The sequence below is a fragment of the Populus euphratica genome, unplaced genomic scaffold, assembly GCF_000495115.2.
Source record: "Populus euphratica unplaced genomic scaffold, PopEup_1.0 scaffold10.1, whole genome shotgun sequence".
NCBI classification, from domain to species: Eukaryota; Viridiplantae; Streptophyta; class Magnoliopsida; order Malpighiales; family Salicaceae; genus Populus; species Populus euphratica.
In genome coordinates, this window is record NW_011499856.1 from 1,257,765 (window position 1) to 1,276,852 (window position 19,088).

Sequence of the window (19,088 nt, forward strand, 5' to 3'; positions counted from 1 at the left end):
TATAAAAGGTTAATTTTTATACTTCTACAATAATAGTTACATTTGAGAAATGTCTTAAAAAACAATATTTTCTATTTTTTAAAACCTAACTTAGTAGTCGATTCAGGGCATGACCCGGGTCTCAAATTGGGAGAGTCAACCTAGGTTGACCCAAGTTAACGTAAAAATAAATATTATTATTATTATTATTATAATTTTAAAATCTAACTCGATGGTGATTCAGGGCATGACTCGAGTCTTGAGTTGGGATACTCAAATCATGAGTCGAATTGACCATTGATTAAGATCAGCATAATGATAAAAGTAGTTATTATTATAGTTTTAAAACTCGACTCGATGATCGACACTGGAGAAGACCTGAGTTATGGGTTGAAAGGGTCAACTTAGGTTGATTGGGTCAACATAATGACCAAAAGTAATTATTATTATATTTTTAAAACTCAATTTGGTGGTCAATTACGGGCAATGTCTAGATCACAAGTTGAAAGAGTACTTGACTTAGGTTGATTCGAGTCAATGTATTTATAAAAATTATTATTATTATAATCTTAAAATCTAACTTGAAAATCGATCTAAGACGAGGTCTAATCACAAATTGAGAGGGTTACCCTGGGTTTATCAAAAAAAATATAAAAAAGGAATCAAAGCGATAAGATTTAAATAGAAGTCAACGAGGTTTTGACTCGTGTTTTATCCTGAGTTAACTTTAATTTTTGATTAAATTACATCATGTCAATTATTTTTTTATTTTTTTTTAACTCGAACCTATTCAAATTCTAAGCCAACAGGATCCTAAATTGATTTATTAAACTAACTTTGATTTTATAGTTAGAGTTATTATAAAAATATTAATTTTAAGACTTCATATAAATTAAAGCAAAAAAATATTTAATTATATTTTTTGCATGAAATAAAATAAAATAAAATAATTAATTTGACTATATTTAAAATAAAATAAATATTTTTATATTTTATTATATTATATCATTTTCAATGTATAACCAACCACGGAAGCTCAATCTGGGATAGCCTTGTTGAGAAGGATGGCGTGAACGTTGATGATGATGAATTCTGCAACGAATTTATAATAATAATAAAAAGCTGGTTCAGAACATCATTTTCAGGTTGCTGTGATCATCCAAACTTTCGAAGACCATAGTTTTATGCTAATTACACCGTCTATCTGCAATCTGTGTGTGTTTACGTTGTCCTTGTTTGCTCTACTATGTATCTTTTATATCAGTTTTCCAAAACAAACCATCTGTGTGTCTTCGTTTCTTTTCGTCTGTAAACCCTACCCTTTGATTATTACTCTGTTAACGTTAACTCGTACTCCTCCTTTGTTGTTCTTGCCGGTCTTCGCTTCGAGGGGAAAATTGATTACTGTTCCGCTAATTTTCGTTCCTTGAATTAGTGTCTTAGCTCGCCTGTGTCTTCTGCTATCTTTTGGAACATTCATTGTTTGGGTGACAAGGCATCTGATCATCTGCTCTCTCTGTCTGTGAATATGATGAAATCTTTCATTTGCTTGAGTGAATTCTGTTTTGCACTCCTTCCCAACCTAGTCTCATGTGTTCCTCTTTTTAGATTTACTACTATTTTTATTTTAGACTTCATATATTTTTAACATATATTTAAAAATAAAAGCTATCACACTCCCGTTAATCTACGGAAAGCTCTTTGGTAGGGTTTCCCGGTGCTTTCATATGCAATTACATCATCCTGAATCTTATAGGATTGTGGATTCCATCTGGATAAATCTGGAGAAATCTCCATAGAAGATGCAGATTTCTAGTCGTCATCATACTTTCGACGACAATAGCACTCAGGCATGCAGCTGGGTATGCGTGATGGAAAGTGGTAGATATTGGCTTGGAGTCTTTTATCTGGTCTTGTTTATGGAAAGATGAGATTACAAGATCGAGTGGATGCATGATTTCTAGCAGTAGTGCCTGTCATTTTCTTCGAAATGCAATGCTCTTCCACTCAGCTGTCACTGCAATGTATCTCCATAGAAGATGCAGATTTCTTGTCGTTGTCATACTCTGTATTATTTTTTACACCCATTATAGCACAATTTCTTTATTTTTTTAGGCTCTTTTCCTTGCACATCAAGAAACTTCAGTTGCTTTATGTCACGCCAACCATTTGCAGCCCTCTATGCTGGATTTTATGCACCTAATTTGATTCTTGCTGTGTGATTATTTATTTTTCATTTTTTTATTTCCCAATGCATTATTGTGAGGTGTGAGCCCATCCATCAGCCATGTTGACTAGCAGGTGAAAGAACACATGATTGAGGGTTGGCTCTAGGTCACCCAAATTAATTTATGTGTAGTTCTCACTTCTTTCAAGGCCAAGTTGCCTTTTCAAGAATATTATTTTGTTTTTATTGTTCTATAATTATACATCGAATTGTGGGCAAACTCATTCTTCGTTGTTTATGGAACAGTGAAAGTGATCACTTTTTTTTTCCTTCCTTTTTTTTTTAATTTTATTTGGGCATGATTAAAAAAAAATTGTAAATTTTTTTAGTTTATTTTCTATAAAATTATTATAATATTAAATAAATATCATAATATTTGATTTTACAAGCATCTATATTTATTATTAAATAACTAAAAATAAAATTATTTTAAAAAATACAACTCTTAAATATAAATGACAGATTGTATTTAATGATAGATTTAACAAGTTAAGACGTAAAATTTTAATCGATTTAATATATTATTGTTTTAATATTAAAAAAAATTATATTGAATTTTTTTTAAAGTTAAATCTTGTATTTTATCAACCATCCTGATTTTTTTAAATCTACTAAATTAACTACTTATATTAAATTAATTTTTATATAATTTAATTTTAAATTTGAGTTATATAAAAAATTAAGTCATTTTTTTAAATAACTTATGAGACTTTGTACAATAACAATAATAATTTTTTTATGGCCCGGATATTTATTTTATTGTCAAATAATCTTGATTGATAGCACGATGGTGTAAACTAGCAGGCTCTGAGATGTGGCAATTTCCATAGAGAAGAACTGCTTGATGAAATTATTACGTCATTAAGCCTCACATACCTAATTTTAAGCCTAATTCATCTTGTTTTGTTACATCAAAGCTGGCTTTCCTTTTCCCAGAAATTTCTTGCGAACTGAGAAATTGAGTATGGATTACATTTTGGATCTTTTTCCCACATCATCTAGTCTTCAGATACAATTCTTATCCTTTTGACCTAACACAAAAATTAATCAAAGGATACAATTCTTGCCCATTTTTTTAGGACAAAATATGGAACATTAAAAACACCAAGGAAAAGAAGGATGCTACAAGGATCTGTTACCACACATAAAACTGGAAAACCTCATCATCCAGGGTTCAAGATCATTAAAATAAGTTGACTAGCAACTACTCCTAGCTGGACTTAATGGCAGCCATCCGTATCATGGAAACAATGTCATTCTCTAATGGCAGTGTTTTAAGATTGTCCTGGTAATTTCGACAGTGTAGACGGCTCAGATTGGTGCAGAGGCAAGTTGATACTCATTTGCTGATTACCTAGCAAGTGAATTTGAATGCTTGCGGTAAGGCAAAGAACCATTCAAGTCTCTTTCAAGCTTTGATGTACAAGCACTTTGCTGAACTCATGAAAGCTCTATTTGATTACAGTTTGCTTTCACAGTTTACATCCAACTCAACAAGCTTGTCCCTTTGAGGGTAAGAAAAGAATGACTTCAACTTCTCAGGTTGTAGTGAAGCAGAAGGGAAGAACTAACTAAATCTGTCGCAAGACATTACCATTCAATAATTCTATGAACAGTTTTCTTTTTGTAATACAGCATGAATTACTTTGTATTAACGAGTAATTTGCTTTTGATTACATATTTACATTACATCTAAATTTTATTTTTAACTTTCTTTATTTGTAGAGATTGTTGTCAGCTTGTCATTGAAAGCTTTGAACTTCACTTCAAAATATAGCAGCTTTAAGCCTTCTCTTCAACTCCTTCCTGCAGAAAAACAAAAATGAATGACTCTTGGGACCTCTTTCCAAAACCCTCCTCTGGTTTTAGATTCTTGAGTCACTGTTAAAGTTTGTTTACCTCGTGAGTTCCCTATCAATGCTTGAAGCAGATAACAGTCCCCTATTCTCTTCAGCCCTCCTTAGAAGGTAAGGGATAACCATCTCAATAGATCCGTATGGCGTGTATTTGCTAACCAGAAAACCTGCATTGCTTAAACCAAATGAAAGCGCATCTGACATTCCATATAGCTGTGCAAACTCAAGCTTTTGGTTCCTCTTCTCAATCCCCAAGTCTATTGCCTTCTTCGCTGCCAATCTTCCTATACAATGTACACAGAACCCTGTATCAAATCCAAAGGCAATGCCGATAGCTATAATTAATCACACGAGTCTCCGTCATCTCTTTACCTGATTCGACATTATGCGTTGCAAGAATGACTGCATTTGAGCTTTTAGCAATCTTTTCAAGCATGAAAGAAGCACAATCATTGTAGCAAGCATGTGTCTCTTGAATACTATTGTGAATTGGAGATTCATAGCCTAACGAAGAGGCTATTTTTCTTTCACTTGACATGTAAGCGCCCCTCACTAACTTAATCCCCATAGGAATTCCCATCTTGTCAGCGGCTTTTGTTGCAAGTAACAACCTCTCTTTTGCGTCTTTCAAGTAGGCTTGAATTGTACCGTACACAATGGGATTATCATTTTTGTTGTACTTGATTGCTGTCAAATACGTCAAGTAATCAATGGCAGGTTGAACTGATATATGCTCTGCATCCACCGTCAGCGGGATATTGGCCTGGACACATTTTTCACATAGTTTCCACAATCTCTCCTGGCCTAATTGGAGATCATTCTCCTCTTGTGGGGTTAATGGTTCTGGTTTTTTAAGTGTATGATACAAAGGGCTAGAATCAGAAAAAATTGGAAAACTGTTTTGTTTCCATGGAAGGTTGAAGGAAGGATCTCTTTGTTGCCACCTTAACAAATCACTAACTCTCTCTAACAAGCTTAAGGGGCACATTGCTGTGATCTTTGCCACCACACTGCTCACCTGATGCAAGTAAAAAATAAATAAATTAGCCTACAATATTTGAGTTGGTTTCTTTCTGCCACCATCAAAGAAAGACAAAACAAACTTGATAAGATCCGCGAAAGCTTGCCCGAGGACACCCCGCCCCAAAACCAAAAGAAAGAAGTGTTCTTGTAGCTAGTGTGTTCAATTTCTGATGGGTTACCTCAACCATGAAAAGGACAGTCCTTGTTTCTCATTCTGTCACTTTCTGTGATGCAGATATTGCCAAACTCTTATGGTCAATGGTGTACAATATGACCAGTGGAGTTCAATTGGTCACGACTGCTTGCACATGATCAACTTGATCAAGGATTCTACTCGCATCCTAAGCTGTAAAACTAACATACACAGAAGGATCGATATCTAATTTCTAAATCAATTTCAAGAGAAACAGAAAACAGACCCGAGATACTTGAAAACAAATTAAAGAAAGGGCAAAATTAACTTGATAAACATAAAAAGAAAATGGGGCTAATTATGGCTAATTGAGGAAGATATAAATCTTACAGAAGATGGAGGAAGAGACATGGCAGATTGAACAGAATCAAGAAACCCTTTCAGATTCTGATCACAAGCATCATTATTACTTGTATATTCAACAGCAAAATCCAACATTACTCTCAAACCGGCTTCATTAACTCTCTCAATACACCTTCTGGCCTCAACAACATCTTCTCCAGCACAAAAGTGTTTAAAGAACGTATGCCTTACCGTCTTTAACACAACATCACGTACAATATTATCTGTTTCCATAATCCTGGAATTCATAACCCACATCCCAAAGTCAACAAGAGGACCTATAGAAACCAAGTGAAGATTTAAAGATGCATGCAAGAGTTTGGTGGTTGGCAAATTCGAGAAAAGTTTTTTGTGGTCATTAAAGTCTAGAATGGATGGTTTTGCATGATCTTGAATGATAGTGGGAGGTTCTTGGATAGCGGGTTCGGGTTTTTCAGCCAAATTTAGAGGAGAGGCGGCGGCGGCTTTAGAGGAGGAGGAGGAGGAGGTGTTAAGAGACCTTCTGATGAAGAAACGGAGGTTTTGGAGTTGTTTTGGTGGGAGAACTTTGGTGGCCATGAAAGGTGGGAGAGATTCAGGCTTTCTTTTTTCCTAGTCTTGGGAGAAATATACGGATGATTATATAGGAAGTGTATTTTTACTGCAATTTATGACTTTATAAAAAAGGTGAAAATTGATTTAAAAAATAAATACTTCCAGTTTTTTTATTTTCAATAAATATTTTTACTGTAAGAGTCATATTGGTAGATCTATAATCTTAAGTTTTACAGATTATTTTTTAAATTAAGAAATAATTTGATTTTATTATGTTGTATTGGATATTAGATTTACTCATTAGTATTTCTTCCTTGATTTGATTATTTCGAGTAACATTATTTTTTTATTATATTATTTTAAGTTAATCCAAGTAAACCAATTTTTTTATTTTAAAATAAAAAAATAACATTATTTTAAAAAATAAAACAAAGAAAAATAGCTAGTGAGTTTTAATATAATTTTGACTAGGTTTCCTCAATGTTAATCACGTTATAGTCAACCCAGGTTTTTTTTCATTACACAACATATCAATTCTCTTTTAATTTTTTTTCTAAATCATGCTAAACTTAAGCTTTAAAATCATAAATAAACTCAACATATCAAAACTGATTTTAAAATAATAGTTTCTAAACAAAATGTTTATAATAAAAGTACAATTATAGTTATTTTTTAAAATATTTTTTATTTAAAAATATATTAAAAAAATATTTTTTTATTTTTAAAAATTATTTTTAATATTAACACATTAAAATAATTTGAAAATGCTTAAAAACTATTAATTTAAAATAAAAAATAAAATAAAATTTATTTATTTTTAAATACTTTTAAAAAATAAAAACAAACAAGATAAGGATATTAATCATTAAGTTAATAAGGATTAACTTCATTTTTTTCTTAACTATATTCTTAAAATTTATTTCAAAAACAAAATTTATTTATTTTTATTTTATTTTAATCCAATTAATATATTTTGGTTTTTTCCTTCAAAAAGCGGTTCTTTTTAAAATTAAGTTTTGTCTTTTTTACGAGACAAATCTGAGAGCAGAGCACGAATATCCAGATAACCAACCACACCCCTCAAGTGGCAAGTCAGTTAATTTACCAAACATCATAAGAGATAAACGTAAATACACAAATTTATTATTTATTTAAATCTATTTGCCTGGAATTTTGATGCTCTTTTAGTTTTAGCCCTTCAAAGCCAGAGTAAGAACAGAGCAAAAAGGTGACCCTGAACCTGATGTTCATCTTTTAAAGATTCTCCTTTGTTCAACAGTCAAAACCCTACTTGTTAGTGGGTTCATTAGAGACCAAATAAACTAAATTGAAATCACCATTGAAGCTTCTTCTTCTTTTTTTGGTCTTTTGAGGCAAGAGTTCTATAAACATACTGCCATAAATTAGTAGTTTATTCCTTAATTGTTATTGTTTTATTCCTTAATTAACATGAAATTGTTAATTTTTTAAGATTTCATCGGTGAATCATTGAAAGTAAAGTTTTTTTGGTTAGTTATGACTGGAGGAATTGAAGCACTCGATTTTTGCTTTCTTTTTGTTGTTGTTGATTAATACTTTATTGGGCTATTCTTTGATTGATTTTAGACCGTTTTGGTCTTTTTTTTTACTGTGTTTGATCTATAATGTGAGAAACCCGTTCTATGTTTTGCTGTTAATCTGAAGAAATCAGTCTCTGCCACAGTGAGGTTATTATGGATTTTCAATTTAGAAAGCAACTTGATTGAATTAGATATGTATATCACCAATGTATCACTACTTTAATGATTTACTTGGTGAAGTCACTGGCTTTTTGAGTTTATGATAATTCTAATCACTGTGTGATTTACCACTGACTTGCACTTCATAACTGAAATCAGTACATTTTAAGGAACATGAGTTCAAAGCAGTTTGTTTTGATATTTGATGTAGCTTTAAATTGTCTACTGACTCAGCTCGGAAACTCTTTGATTTGAATTAGCCTATAATTAAAATTTTCATTTCATGTTGTTTTTGCACAGCTACTTGTAATTTAACTAGGAGGCAGAATTAGAGGTAACATATAGAAGCATGGTTACTGCCCAGCATCCAAAGAGGAGAGTGGCATTTATCCTGATTGATGGGTTGGGTGATGTATCATTGCCAAGGCTTGGATACAAGACTCCTTTGCAAGCAGCGAACGTGCCTAACTTAGATGCTATTGCATCTGCCGGAGTTAATGGCCTTATGGACCCAGTTGAAGTAGGCTTGGGTTGTGGAAGTGACACTGCTCACCTTTCTTTATTAGGTTATGACCCACGAGTGTACTACAAGGGTCGAGGAGCCTTTGAGTCCATGGGTGCTGGATTGGCAATGTCTCCTGGCGATATTGCATTCAAAGTGAGTATGCATCTTTGCTTGCTTCAACCACTTTTCAAGATTTATTTTATTGTGGTCTTGCCCCTTGGGTGATTACTACCTTGTTCTTGTATTAAGCATGTGGGATGTTGTCGTAGTAAATAGAGTTATTATATTCCATACTTAAAGAATGAACTTTGTCATTTACTCATGAACCTTTACTCACTGCATGCTTCACTGAACAAAGAAACTATATTTAATACCCTAGAAACAGGGATGGAAAGATTTGTCTTTATCAAGAGAAATTGTACATGATTACAACATATGTGCTTAGATCTTGGATTTAATCCCATGTGCTTCTTCCTTTTTTCTTATGATTCATTTTTAAATCAGAGAAGAACATTCTTGAATTATCTTGCTATTGTTTTTTTTTTTATCAATGGGATTATGCTCTCCACATTAAAACTCTTCTGCCTGTCAGAGAGTGAGAGCATTTAAAACGTTTGTCACTCACTTTCATGGCCTTAACGTGAATCTCTTTCCCCCAATAGTCCCTTATGTTTTACCTGTATATTAATACAGGGAGTTGTGTCAACTTGGTGGGTAGAAAAAGCCCTGCAGTCTGTGAAGTAGACAATTTTCGAGCTCTAAAATAGCTCAATGATTTTTTCCTTTCCATCCCTTTCTAATTTTTTTATTCATATTTTATGCTTCCAGTTACATTTTTTGCGCGCTACATTTTAACATTGGAGAAACTACAATTTGTTGTTGTTGGTTTACCCATTTAATGCCATATCTTTTTGCTTTTTATCTGCAGTCAAATTTTGCAACATTAGATGAGGAAACTGGAATAGTCATCAGTAGAAGGGCTGACAGGCATTTTGATAAAGAAGGGCCAATTCTCTGTGCAGCTCTGGATGGAATGAAGTTGCCGTCTTTCCCAGAATATGAAGTGAGAGTCAGGTGCAGATTCTTTGCAAATGCAGTAACTTCTTGAGCAATCAAGACAACAAGAATGCACTCAAATAAACTGGATATTCTAAAAAATTTAACTGGCCACCCTTCTATTTTTTTGCAGTCACCCTTCTTTATCTGAAATTTATGGATCCTCAAATAAATCGATTAGATGAACTTGCTTAGACTAGGCTATTTACAAACTCTTTGCAAACTTCTTCACGTCAATGAACAATTTGAGTTAATCTTGCTCTTGTTGGCTGCAAACAAACTCGAAAAATCAAACTCACATACTGATGTGAAGGAGCTCTTACCATGTTTTTTTTTTTAGGTATTTGAGAATGGCTTAATTCAATTTGTTGCTTTAGAAAATTGCATCAATGATCTTCTCGTTTAAAAGTTTGATTGGAACCTTCAAGTTTCAAATTTTCTTATATATATGCTAATTACCCTTTTCTGTTATTATTGTCTGGTTATTTGGGGGTGTTTCTGTCTTCTATATTGGTAACATCGAAATGACTTTAAGATAAGGTTAGAGGAGAAAAAAAGCATGCGTAACTAAGCAAGTTCAACATGGTAAATGTGCTTGGCCAACTGTCCTTTTTCAATATACCACTCCAATTATCCTGTATAAACCAATGTAAATTCTCTGAAACCTATAATAAGAAACATTTTTTGTCCTTTGGTTGATGAAGTTCAAGTTTCCAACACAAGATGAAAATATGACAAGAAACCACTTCCTACAGGTATGCCACAGAACATAGATGTGGAGTGGTGGTGAAAGGGCCAAGACTGAGTTGTAATATATCAGGAACAGATCCACTGAAGGACAACCGCGTACTTCTTCAAGCTAAAGCCTTAGATGACACTGATGAGGCAAGACATACAGCTGCAGTTGTTAATGAGTTATCCCGGGAGATATCTCATATTCTGGTTTCTCACCCATTAAACGCAGAACGAGCAGCAGAAGGAAAGAATATTGCTAATGTTGTCCTCTTACGAGGATGTGGCATTCGAATTGAGGTGCATTGTCTCAATCCTTCAATGAATCATGGCCATTTTTTCCAGATAAGGCAGTGAGAAATCTAGGAAACTAAATCTCAATTTCTTATTCATTTTAGTCATCAGGAGATGGGAATTGCTTTATCAATTGAAAAACCTCATTGATAGTGTTCCCTTGATGTTTACTTTTTTGATGAACAATAACTGAGTCAACATGAGAAACTTTTAGATTATTCAAGTATTGATTTGGTCCTGGGCTTGGTTGGGTGGTCTGGCTTTTCGTTGTGAATGTCTCATTGTTTGGATGAAAAATTGTATGGGAGGTAAAATTTCACATCTAGCAACACTAAACATCACTGGCGGCTTGAGAGGGGCAGGACTGTTGCATGGCTTGAGAGGGGCAGGACTGTTGCATTCTGCTGCCATGTCTGTGCAATAATTAAAGTTGCAACAAAAAATTGATGGATTTTAATATTCTTATTTGAAGATTATTGGGTATAAAAGGAACAAAGAATCTGAAATTTTCAATGAAGAGTTGTATCATATGAGATGTTTTATATATAATCTTTTTATGCTGTACAGATTTCAGTATATTTCTTATTATTATTGTGCAGGTTCCTTCTTTTGAAAATAAACATGGTTTATGGCCATGCATGGTAGCTCCCACTAAAATCATAGCTGGTTTAGGGCTATCATTAGATATTGATATCCTAGAAGCTCCTGGAGCAACTGGAGATTATCAAACACTTTTGACTTCCAAAGCAACGGTCATAGCTAAGGCACTCTCAGCTCCATTGGCGCCTTCTCCCAATGTATTTGTACCAGGGGAGGACGAGCACAAACCAGGACGACCAGATGGCTATGACTTTGGGTTTCTCCACATTAAGGTCTTAACCTTCTCAGTCCGTGTATTATCTTTATCTTTTTGCCATTTTTACGTCAACTGCACTATTAAAACAATGCTGCTTTTTGTAGCAGAATGAGATTTTTTATTGTATAGCCTCTTTCATTCCTTTCTGTTCTTTAATTAAAACTTTCATATTAATCATTGTTAGACAGAAAATACTATCAGGAGCTTGCTAGCATTTTAGGCAGAAATTGTAAATTATGCTGTCAAGTCCCAGACCAAAGACTTTCTAGGAGATGGATCCTTTCCAGGATTCAATGCCCCCAAAAAAGATCGAGACTGATTGAGCTTAGACTGTAAGAGTTCAGGACATATTCGGCATTATGTTTGGAAAAATAGCTCATTTTATTTCTTGACAAGGCTAAATTGATGGCTCTAAAAATCATTTTATTGCTTGGAGGCTTCTTTTTTTCTCCCTAATTGCTTTACCAGTTTATTTTGTTCCCTTGTGACTTGTCTGGTCTAGATAGAAAATTGTTTGAAAGGTTGAATGCCTGACCTGTATGCTTAGATTACAAGGTCTCAATGTCTTATTGGTGATCGATTTACTTGATTTTTGGTATTTCAGGCAATAGATGATGCAGGCCATGACAAGGCAAGCATTTTGAAAGTTAAAGCATTGGAAGCTGTGGATCGAGCTATAGGCCAGCTGGCCAAGCTCCTCTTGCAGGCAGAATCAACTGGAAAGTTCCAGTACTTCCTTTGTGTCACTGGAGATCACTCTACACCAGTTGAATATGGAGACCATAGTTTTGAAACAGTTCCATTTTCCATGTGCCGGTTGAGAGATTTTGTGGGTGCGGTAGGTGGAGAGTCTGTCATCATGGAAACTTCCCTTGATCCATTTCCTCTTCCAGTTGTTAAGGCTGGTGAAAACCTAGTGGAAACTGAGAGCGCAGAAAAGGAGAGGAGCAGCAAACAGCTTAAAGCTTTCAGTGGTGATTCAGTTTGTGAACTTAGTGAGATAGCAGCAGCAAGAGGATGCCTTGGACGGTTTCCTGGGGGACAAATGATGGGTATTATCAAGGCATTTCTTGAACTAAATGCTTGAGCTGCTTCTCTACGAACTTCCAGTGGGCCTGGGGTTCTGAATAAGGTGATTTTTTTGGCTGAAAAGTGATAAAGAAAAAGCCACGATCTGATGTTTCAAAATAATTGAAATTTGAAGGCTTCTGCTTTACAGAAATATGAACAATCTGTTCTAACGTGCAAAATTAACACAAACCAAAAGTACTACTGCTATGATCCTTCTCTCTTAGATCCTCAGTTGCCCATGGTCAGTCCCCGCTAGTGGTCACATATATTGTCCAGTTTTGCGCAATCCATAATTTTGAAGACACCAAGATTCTTGTTTCCCTGCTCATTGATGATGAGATTTGCCTGACCCTTTACAATTTATTTATTTTTTATTCCAAAAGGTAAAAAGCACTTGGTGATTGTCTGTTGAAAACTTGAACATGATTTATTTGCTGTGCCCAAGTCTATCTCCTTGGTTAGTCACTCACGTCTGTCAAATATTGAATTGACTGAGCTAGCTTGTTTTTGTTGCTGTTGTAAAAGCATTTATTTTCCAAAGGCTTCCATGTTTTATGATGTGGTTATGTAGATTTAATAAAGCTGCTGGGTGTTGTACGATTGAGAAGCATCCCAATTCAGCTACAATGGCTCGAGAGGAGTTTCGCATTGTAATTTACTAATTTGATTAGTTCTAATAAAACTACCTGCGACAAGCAATGGTTTTTTCTTTCTCTATTTTTGGGGAGGTCCAAATGGTCTTCGATATATAAAAGAGCAGTCGTTTTCGCCATATATAAAAGATCAGTCATTTTCGCCATCGCTCCTAAAATGTAACATCCACCATTTTCGGCTTGCATATACTATGCCATAAACACAGGAGAAGTGCTTGAGTATGCAGTTTGCAATACATTCTGGGATCTATTCAAGCAAAGCTCTGATACTGATAACTTTTCTTGAAGTTTCAAGCTGGTGCTCGAATGCAATTTATATGCCCGGACGCTCCCAAACCAGACATGGGCAAACAGAGAGCTGGGGTTGGCCTGATTACTACAAGCAACAGCATCCCCAGAGCCTGTTGTTAGTTGCATGCATATGGTTGATGGGTGTGGAATGTGGTATAGTTGAATTTAATCTTCATTTTTAGGTTGTAATAGTTGACAAGGATCCACTAGAGCCATCTATGTTGAAAACACAATCTACTTTCAGGGATGCTTGAGAGCGTGGTGAGAGTTACAGCTCCCACTTCCACTCCACTGACCGTGGGGCAGAAATATGCATGCGACAAGGCCTCTTTCCCTGTACAGGAATTTCCCAAGTGCTATTTCAAGAGTCACCAGGAGGTCCATACACTGGTTATCTAGTAGTTACTGGTGAAGGAGGAGGAGGAGGAGAAGCACAAGAAGTTTTTGATGAACGTGTATAATGAAAAATTGCATGAAAATTGAAGAAGAGATTTTTTTGTTCTCTGAGGGATAGAGCTAAAGGATAGTGATTAATATTGGAACCTGATAAATGCATGTTGAATTGTGTGTATTTAATATGTTTTAATGTATTGATGATGAATTAGAATGGATTTAACTAATTTATTTATTTATTTAGTTGTGATTAAATGCTTTTATGAAACCGTGAGACATTGGTTATAAATATAATTTATGTTTGTTTTGAAGCTGTGAAGATATGAAATGATGAGCATTGATGATAATTTTGAGATAGAAATTAGAATAAATAAATAGATATGAAATGATGAGCCTTGATGATGATTTTGAGATAGAAATTAGAATAAATAAATTAAAAAAAAAGTCTCAAGGCATCCATATTAGAAAAAATTATTGGTATTTATATTTATATTATTAAGATAATTTATTAGATTAACTAACTAAAAATAACTAGTAATATTTATGTTCAGATAGTGAGTATAATTTATCAAACTAGTTGATTAACATAAGTTATTGACCACAGTTATTAAACTCGAACTAATCCTGGAAGTTGACCCGGGATATAGTGACTAGACCGATCCGGGTAAGATGAAAGATCAGTAAGAGAAAAAAAAATAGTTAAATCTGATCAACTTAGAAAAACCCAATAAAAATTCATTTTCTTTTAAATATGTTTTTTTTTCTAACCAGAGGCCATTTATTTCATATACTTTTATTAGTTATTAATCATTTTTAAAGTTCATCATATAAATATTAAAAGAATGTTTTATTTTTTCAATAAAAAAATTGAAACACTTTAATATATATACTCAATATTCACAAGAAAAAAAGTTATATTTTATAATATTCTTGATTTAAATATTTCAACTTAAAAAGATAACATAATATCTTTTCAATATGAAATAAAAACATTTTAAAATAATATTTTAAACTTTATTATTTATAATATGAATAACTTATATTCATATAGATTGTTTTTTAATTTTCTTTGTATGAAATATTAAAGAGTCGATCCTTTGACTAAATCAACTCTAGAGTTGGATTTAATAACTATAATATTGACATTTTTAATAATCAAGATAATTTATTAAATTAGCTTACATGAAAAAGTTAGTAATATCAACATGTTTAATTATTATGATATTAAAACATATGCATGAATTTTATGTGAACTAAAATGATAAAATAAAAATCCACTTCAAATTTTTTCAATGATAAATTTATTTTCTTTTCAATTCAATATGTTTATAACTCCCTTGTTTTTATTTATTATTTTTTTTTTAATCCAAGCATTACATTTAGGTTTGGCTGACGCGCCCCACGGCTGCTTCTCCTTCCAGGAAAATGTTCCTGTCTTCCCACGTTAGTCAATCCAAATTCAGTGCATACACCACCAGAAAAAAAGATAAAAAAGATAAAAAATAAAAATAAATAAGAAAGGAAAAAGGAAAAACGGTGCGGTTCATAGCACTTCAACCAAACAATACAAAAGGAAAAACGGCGCGGTTCATAGCACTTCAACCAAACAATACTTCATTTCCAACACCATCTCGTCTATATTAATTAATGCACAGTAGGGGTCTACTCATCTTGCATGTGCCAAAAACTTGAATAACATATTAGTGCTTGGTCTTCTCATCTTCCAAGGTCTAAGATTGACCAACTTGGAAGTGAGAAAACACTAGCGGGATATGGCCATTCAAGCAACATTCATAGCAGATCCAGTTCTCATTTCAAACCCATCAAGAATCTCCATCAGAGGTAAAAATTCCTTCTTCATCTTTCTTTTCTTGCGATCTTCTTTTCTTCTATGATCTTGTACTTGTTAGGTTGTTGTGTTTGAGCTTCTATGGATATTTGATTTGATACAGACCAAATTTGCAGTTTCTTTAATCATGTGAAAACTTTTGATTAACGGATTGTCTGCTGAAGAATTTGGTAACCTGAAGTTAACTTGCCTGCATCTTTCTTGAACTTGGAAAGTTCAAGAAAATTGGTCAATGAAGCTTTTATCTAACTCAAAAACCACCACTGTGTCATTTATAGCATATAAGGCAGCTCAATTTTCGTGCAAAATGTTGTTGGTTGCGGTAATAACTGTAGATGTTTCCTGTCCAGAGGTGTTCAGAACAGTTTCCCTTCATACTATTCTGCGAAGGATTAGGCAAAAGGCTCCTGCTACTGCATAAGATTGCATAAGTGAATTAGTAGTTACAGAATTGTTCACTTTTCCATTTCTGCATCTTTTTATTTTTCAAGGCTACTCAGGCTGAAGCAGTTCTCCATTACTTGCCAAATACTCTCCTGTATTGATTTGTACTGGACAGATTTATTCACGACATGAAATTCCTAACTATTGATTGCTCGATATGTTGTCAATGACTTGTCTTCGTTTCTCTCGAAAGGTTGGGAGCAATGTATTGGGTCTCTTGTGTTGAAAACGAGGCCTAGGCATCTGAGGCTTTCAAATGGAGGCAGAGTCAGAGCAAGAGCTTCTCTGAATGCTGATTCGAAAGCGGTTGGCATTCCTCGTCAGTGGTACAATGTTGTTGCAGATCTTTCAGTGAAGCCTCCTCCCCCACTGCATCCTAAAACATTTGAACCAGTCAAACCTGAAGATTTATCTCCTCTATTTCCTGATGAGTTGATTAGGCAGGAGGCAAGCACTGACAAGTTCATAGATATCCCGGAAGAAGTTCTTGATATTTACAGTCTCTGGCGCCCAACTCCATTGATCAGGTTTATTCTGATATTACAATCATAGACTATGCGTTAAGGTGTTTTTGTTACTGGCCCCTGGTCAGAAGTATCTTACATGATTTTTGTTGCATTTAGAGCAAAGAGGTTGGAAAAGCTTCTCAATACACCTGCCAGAATTTACTACAAGTATGAAGGTGGCAGCCCAGCCGGATCCCATAAACCCAACACTGCAGTCCCGCAAGTTTTTTACAATGCGCAGCAAGGCATCAAGAATGTTGTGACAGAAACTGGTGCTGGCCAATGGGGAAGTTCATTGGCCTTTGCGTGCAGCTTATTTGATCTTGACTGTGAGGTAGACAGCGTTTAATTTATTCATCAGTCTCAACAAGTATTTTCATGCACTGAAATAGGATGAATCAAATCGGGTTCAATCATAGTCGGGCTAACTAAAGAGCTATTGCATCATCAAAATTCGCGACTGCAATTCCTCATTTCTATAGCAAAGAAGACAGTGTATTGCATGGTCAGTAAAATATTCTTCCTTTAACGAGGGGATGACTAGATTAAATCTAATAATATATGAAAGGGTCGTCTAGGCAAAGTAGCCACAGCCCTGCTATTTTATTTCAGAGCTCACCTTCCTAGTGCCCATCGAAGCTTTTGGTTTTAAAATACACTGATCCTGCACTTAAATTTTGTTACTATTCCTAACTGGAACCATTGGCATCTTCTTCTAAATCCTTGTACAGGTGTGGCAGGTTCGCGCTTCTTATGATCAGAAACCATATCGTAGATTAATGATGGAGACCTGGGGTGCAAAGGTACACCCATCTCCATCAAGCATTACTGAGACTGGTAGGAGAATTCTCCAGATGGATCCGTCAAGTTCAGGAAGTTTAGGAATAGCTATATCAGAAGCTGTAGAGGTTGCAGCTAAAAATGCTGACACCAAATACTGCTTGGGGAGTGTGCTGAATCATGTTTTGTTGCATCAGACAGTCATAGGTGAGGAGTGCATAAAACAAATGGAGGCTATTGGTGAAACCCCTGATGTGATAATAGGATGTACTGGTGGAGGGTCCAATTTTGCAGGACTCAGTTTCCCATTCATCCGAGAGAAGCTCAATGGGAAAATCAACCCTGTCATAAAAGCTGTTGAACCTGCAGCATGTCCTTCACTGACAAAAGGTGTATACGCATATGATTATGGAGATACAGCAGGAATGACTCCATTAATGAAGATGCACACTCTAGGACATGACTTCATTCCTGATCCTATTCATGCTGGTAATATGATGTTTCTATTAAAGACTCAGATATGTTTAAAGTTTCATTTTCTTCTTCTTCTAATCCTATATTGCAATACATTTTCTACTCTGTAGGTGGATTGCGCTACCATGGCATGGCTCCATTAATCTCTCATGTGTATGAATTGGGTTTCATGGAAGCAATGGCAATCCCTCAGATCGAGTGTTTTCGAGGTAACTGTCTTCCTTCATATGGACCAGCACCGATACAAGTTTCATTCATGTTGATAGCAGAATTATTAATGAACTGTGAAATTTACAGTCAGATTGTAGAAGTGGGGATCCATCATCCATGCATAAGTTGTCTTGGAGGCAATAAATAAAACGCTAAGCTTACAGTTCTATTTCAATGCAGGTGCCATACAATTTGCTCGGTCGGAAGGACTGATACCAGCACCGGAGCCAACTCATGCAATCGCTGCTACCATAAGGGAAGCACTGCATTGTAAAGAGACTGGAGAGGCAAAGGTTATTCTCATGGCAATGTGCGGACACGGCCATTTTGACCTGAAATCTTATGAGAAGTATTTGCAAGGAAAGATGGTTGACTTGTCATTCGATGAGGAGAAAATAAGAACATCATTGGACAAAGTTCCTCAGGTGACAAGAAATTGAGCCAGTACAGGTGGTGCTATGTAGGATGCACATTTTAGATTAGAAGGAGAAAATCTTTCTTGTTAGGTGAACAAGAGATTTGACATTTTAGATTAGGAGATAATCTTTCTTGTTAGGTGAACAAGAGATTTTTTGCTATTAGATGCTTTTTATCGAAACTTAGTTGTTGCAATTAGGCTTTCAATAAAATACAAGACTTGGACAACAGCATTTGCCTTGGTCTGAAGCAGTGGTTCTCTCTTCTGCCACCACAGTAATCTGTGTTCTTGTCATAAAACGTAACTCTTTGTTATATCGATGTCTTACGCTTCGATTGTATCTTTCTTTGTTGCGAACCCTTGGGGGTTCAATCATAAAAAAGAGTGAAGTTTTATAACAAGAAAAAAATATGAAAACAATACACACACACACACGCTATCATCAGTAGTTGTGGTAGAAGCGGCGTGACGAGCTCTTGCCAATGTTCCAATGCATGGCTTGGTGGCTCATGCAGTGTCCTCCATCACTCCGATGATGGAACACCATAATCATCAATTGCATTGGAAGTGACGCGACGAGCTCTTGCTAATGGTCTGATGCAAGGTTTAGTGGCTCATGTGGCTTCCTTCGATGATGGAACACCATCATCATTAGTTACGTTGGAAGCGACGCGACGTGATCAG

At 34.8% G+C, this 19,088-nt stretch overlaps 3 protein-coding genes across 6 annotated transcripts; 2 read left to right on the forward strand and 1 right to left on the reverse strand.

Annotated features, from left to right (window-relative positions):
• Nucleotides 1-3,767: 3,767 nt before the first annotated feature.
• On the reverse strand, nucleotides 3,768-6,231 carry LOC105123321 (proline dehydrogenase 2, mitochondrial-like). The gene is made up of 4 exons (XM_011022862.1): nucleotides 5,609-6,231; nucleotides 4,435-5,080; nucleotides 4,106-4,346; nucleotides 3,768-4,012 (listed from the first exon to the last, which is right to left on the reverse strand). The coding sequence occupies exons 1-4, from the start codon at nucleotides 6,176-6,178 to the stop codon at nucleotides 3,973-3,975; spliced, it is 1,497 nt and encodes a 498-aa protein (XP_011021164.1). The 5' UTR covers nucleotides 6,179-6,231; the 3' UTR covers nucleotides 3,768-3,972.
• Nucleotides 6,232-7,308: 1,077 nt separating this feature from the next.
• LOC105123322 (uncharacterized) lies at nucleotides 7,309-13,159 on the forward strand. 2 transcript variants are annotated; one of them, XM_011022864.1, is made up of 7 exons: nucleotides 7,309-7,382; nucleotides 8,173-8,530; nucleotides 9,306-9,451; nucleotides 10,189-10,465; nucleotides 11,059-11,331; nucleotides 11,920-12,447; nucleotides 12,958-13,159. In XM_011022864.1, the coding sequence occupies exons 2-6, from the start codon at nucleotides 8,222-8,224 to the stop codon at nucleotides 12,400-12,402; spliced, it is 1,488 nt and encodes a 495-aa protein (XP_011021166.1). In that variant the 5' UTR covers nucleotides 7,309-7,382; nucleotides 8,173-8,221; the 3' UTR covers nucleotides 12,403-12,447; nucleotides 12,958-13,159. The 2 variants fall into 2 exon arrangements, with proteins under 2 accessions (XP_011021166.1, XP_011021165.1); XM_011022863.1 differs by having other exon boundaries at nucleotides 7,322-7,527.
• Nucleotides 13,160-15,301: 2,142 nt separating this feature from the next.
• Nucleotides 15,302-18,718, forward strand: TSBTYPE2 (tryptophan synthase beta type 2). Of its 3 annotated transcripts, none has more exons than XR_841832.1 (7): nucleotides 15,302-15,565; nucleotides 16,210-16,543; nucleotides 16,640-16,856; nucleotides 17,254-17,791; nucleotides 17,887-17,985; nucleotides 18,167-18,492; nucleotides 18,543-18,718. XR_841832.1 is itself a non-coding variant. In XM_011022866.1 (7 exons), exons 1-6 carry the CDS (start codon nucleotides 15,496-15,498, stop codon nucleotides 18,424-18,426), a joined length of 1,518 nt encoding a protein of 505 aa, XP_011021168.1. In that variant the 5' UTR covers nucleotides 15,302-15,495; the 3' UTR covers nucleotides 18,427-18,454; nucleotides 18,508-18,718. The 3 variants fall into 3 exon arrangements, 2 of the variants coding, with proteins under 2 accessions (XP_011021168.1, XP_011021169.1); XM_011022866.1 differs by having other exon boundaries at nucleotides 18,167-18,454; nucleotides 18,508-18,718; XM_011022867.1 differs by having other exon boundaries at nucleotides 18,167-18,452; nucleotides 18,537-18,718.
• Nucleotides 18,719-19,088: the final 370 nt, after the last annotated feature.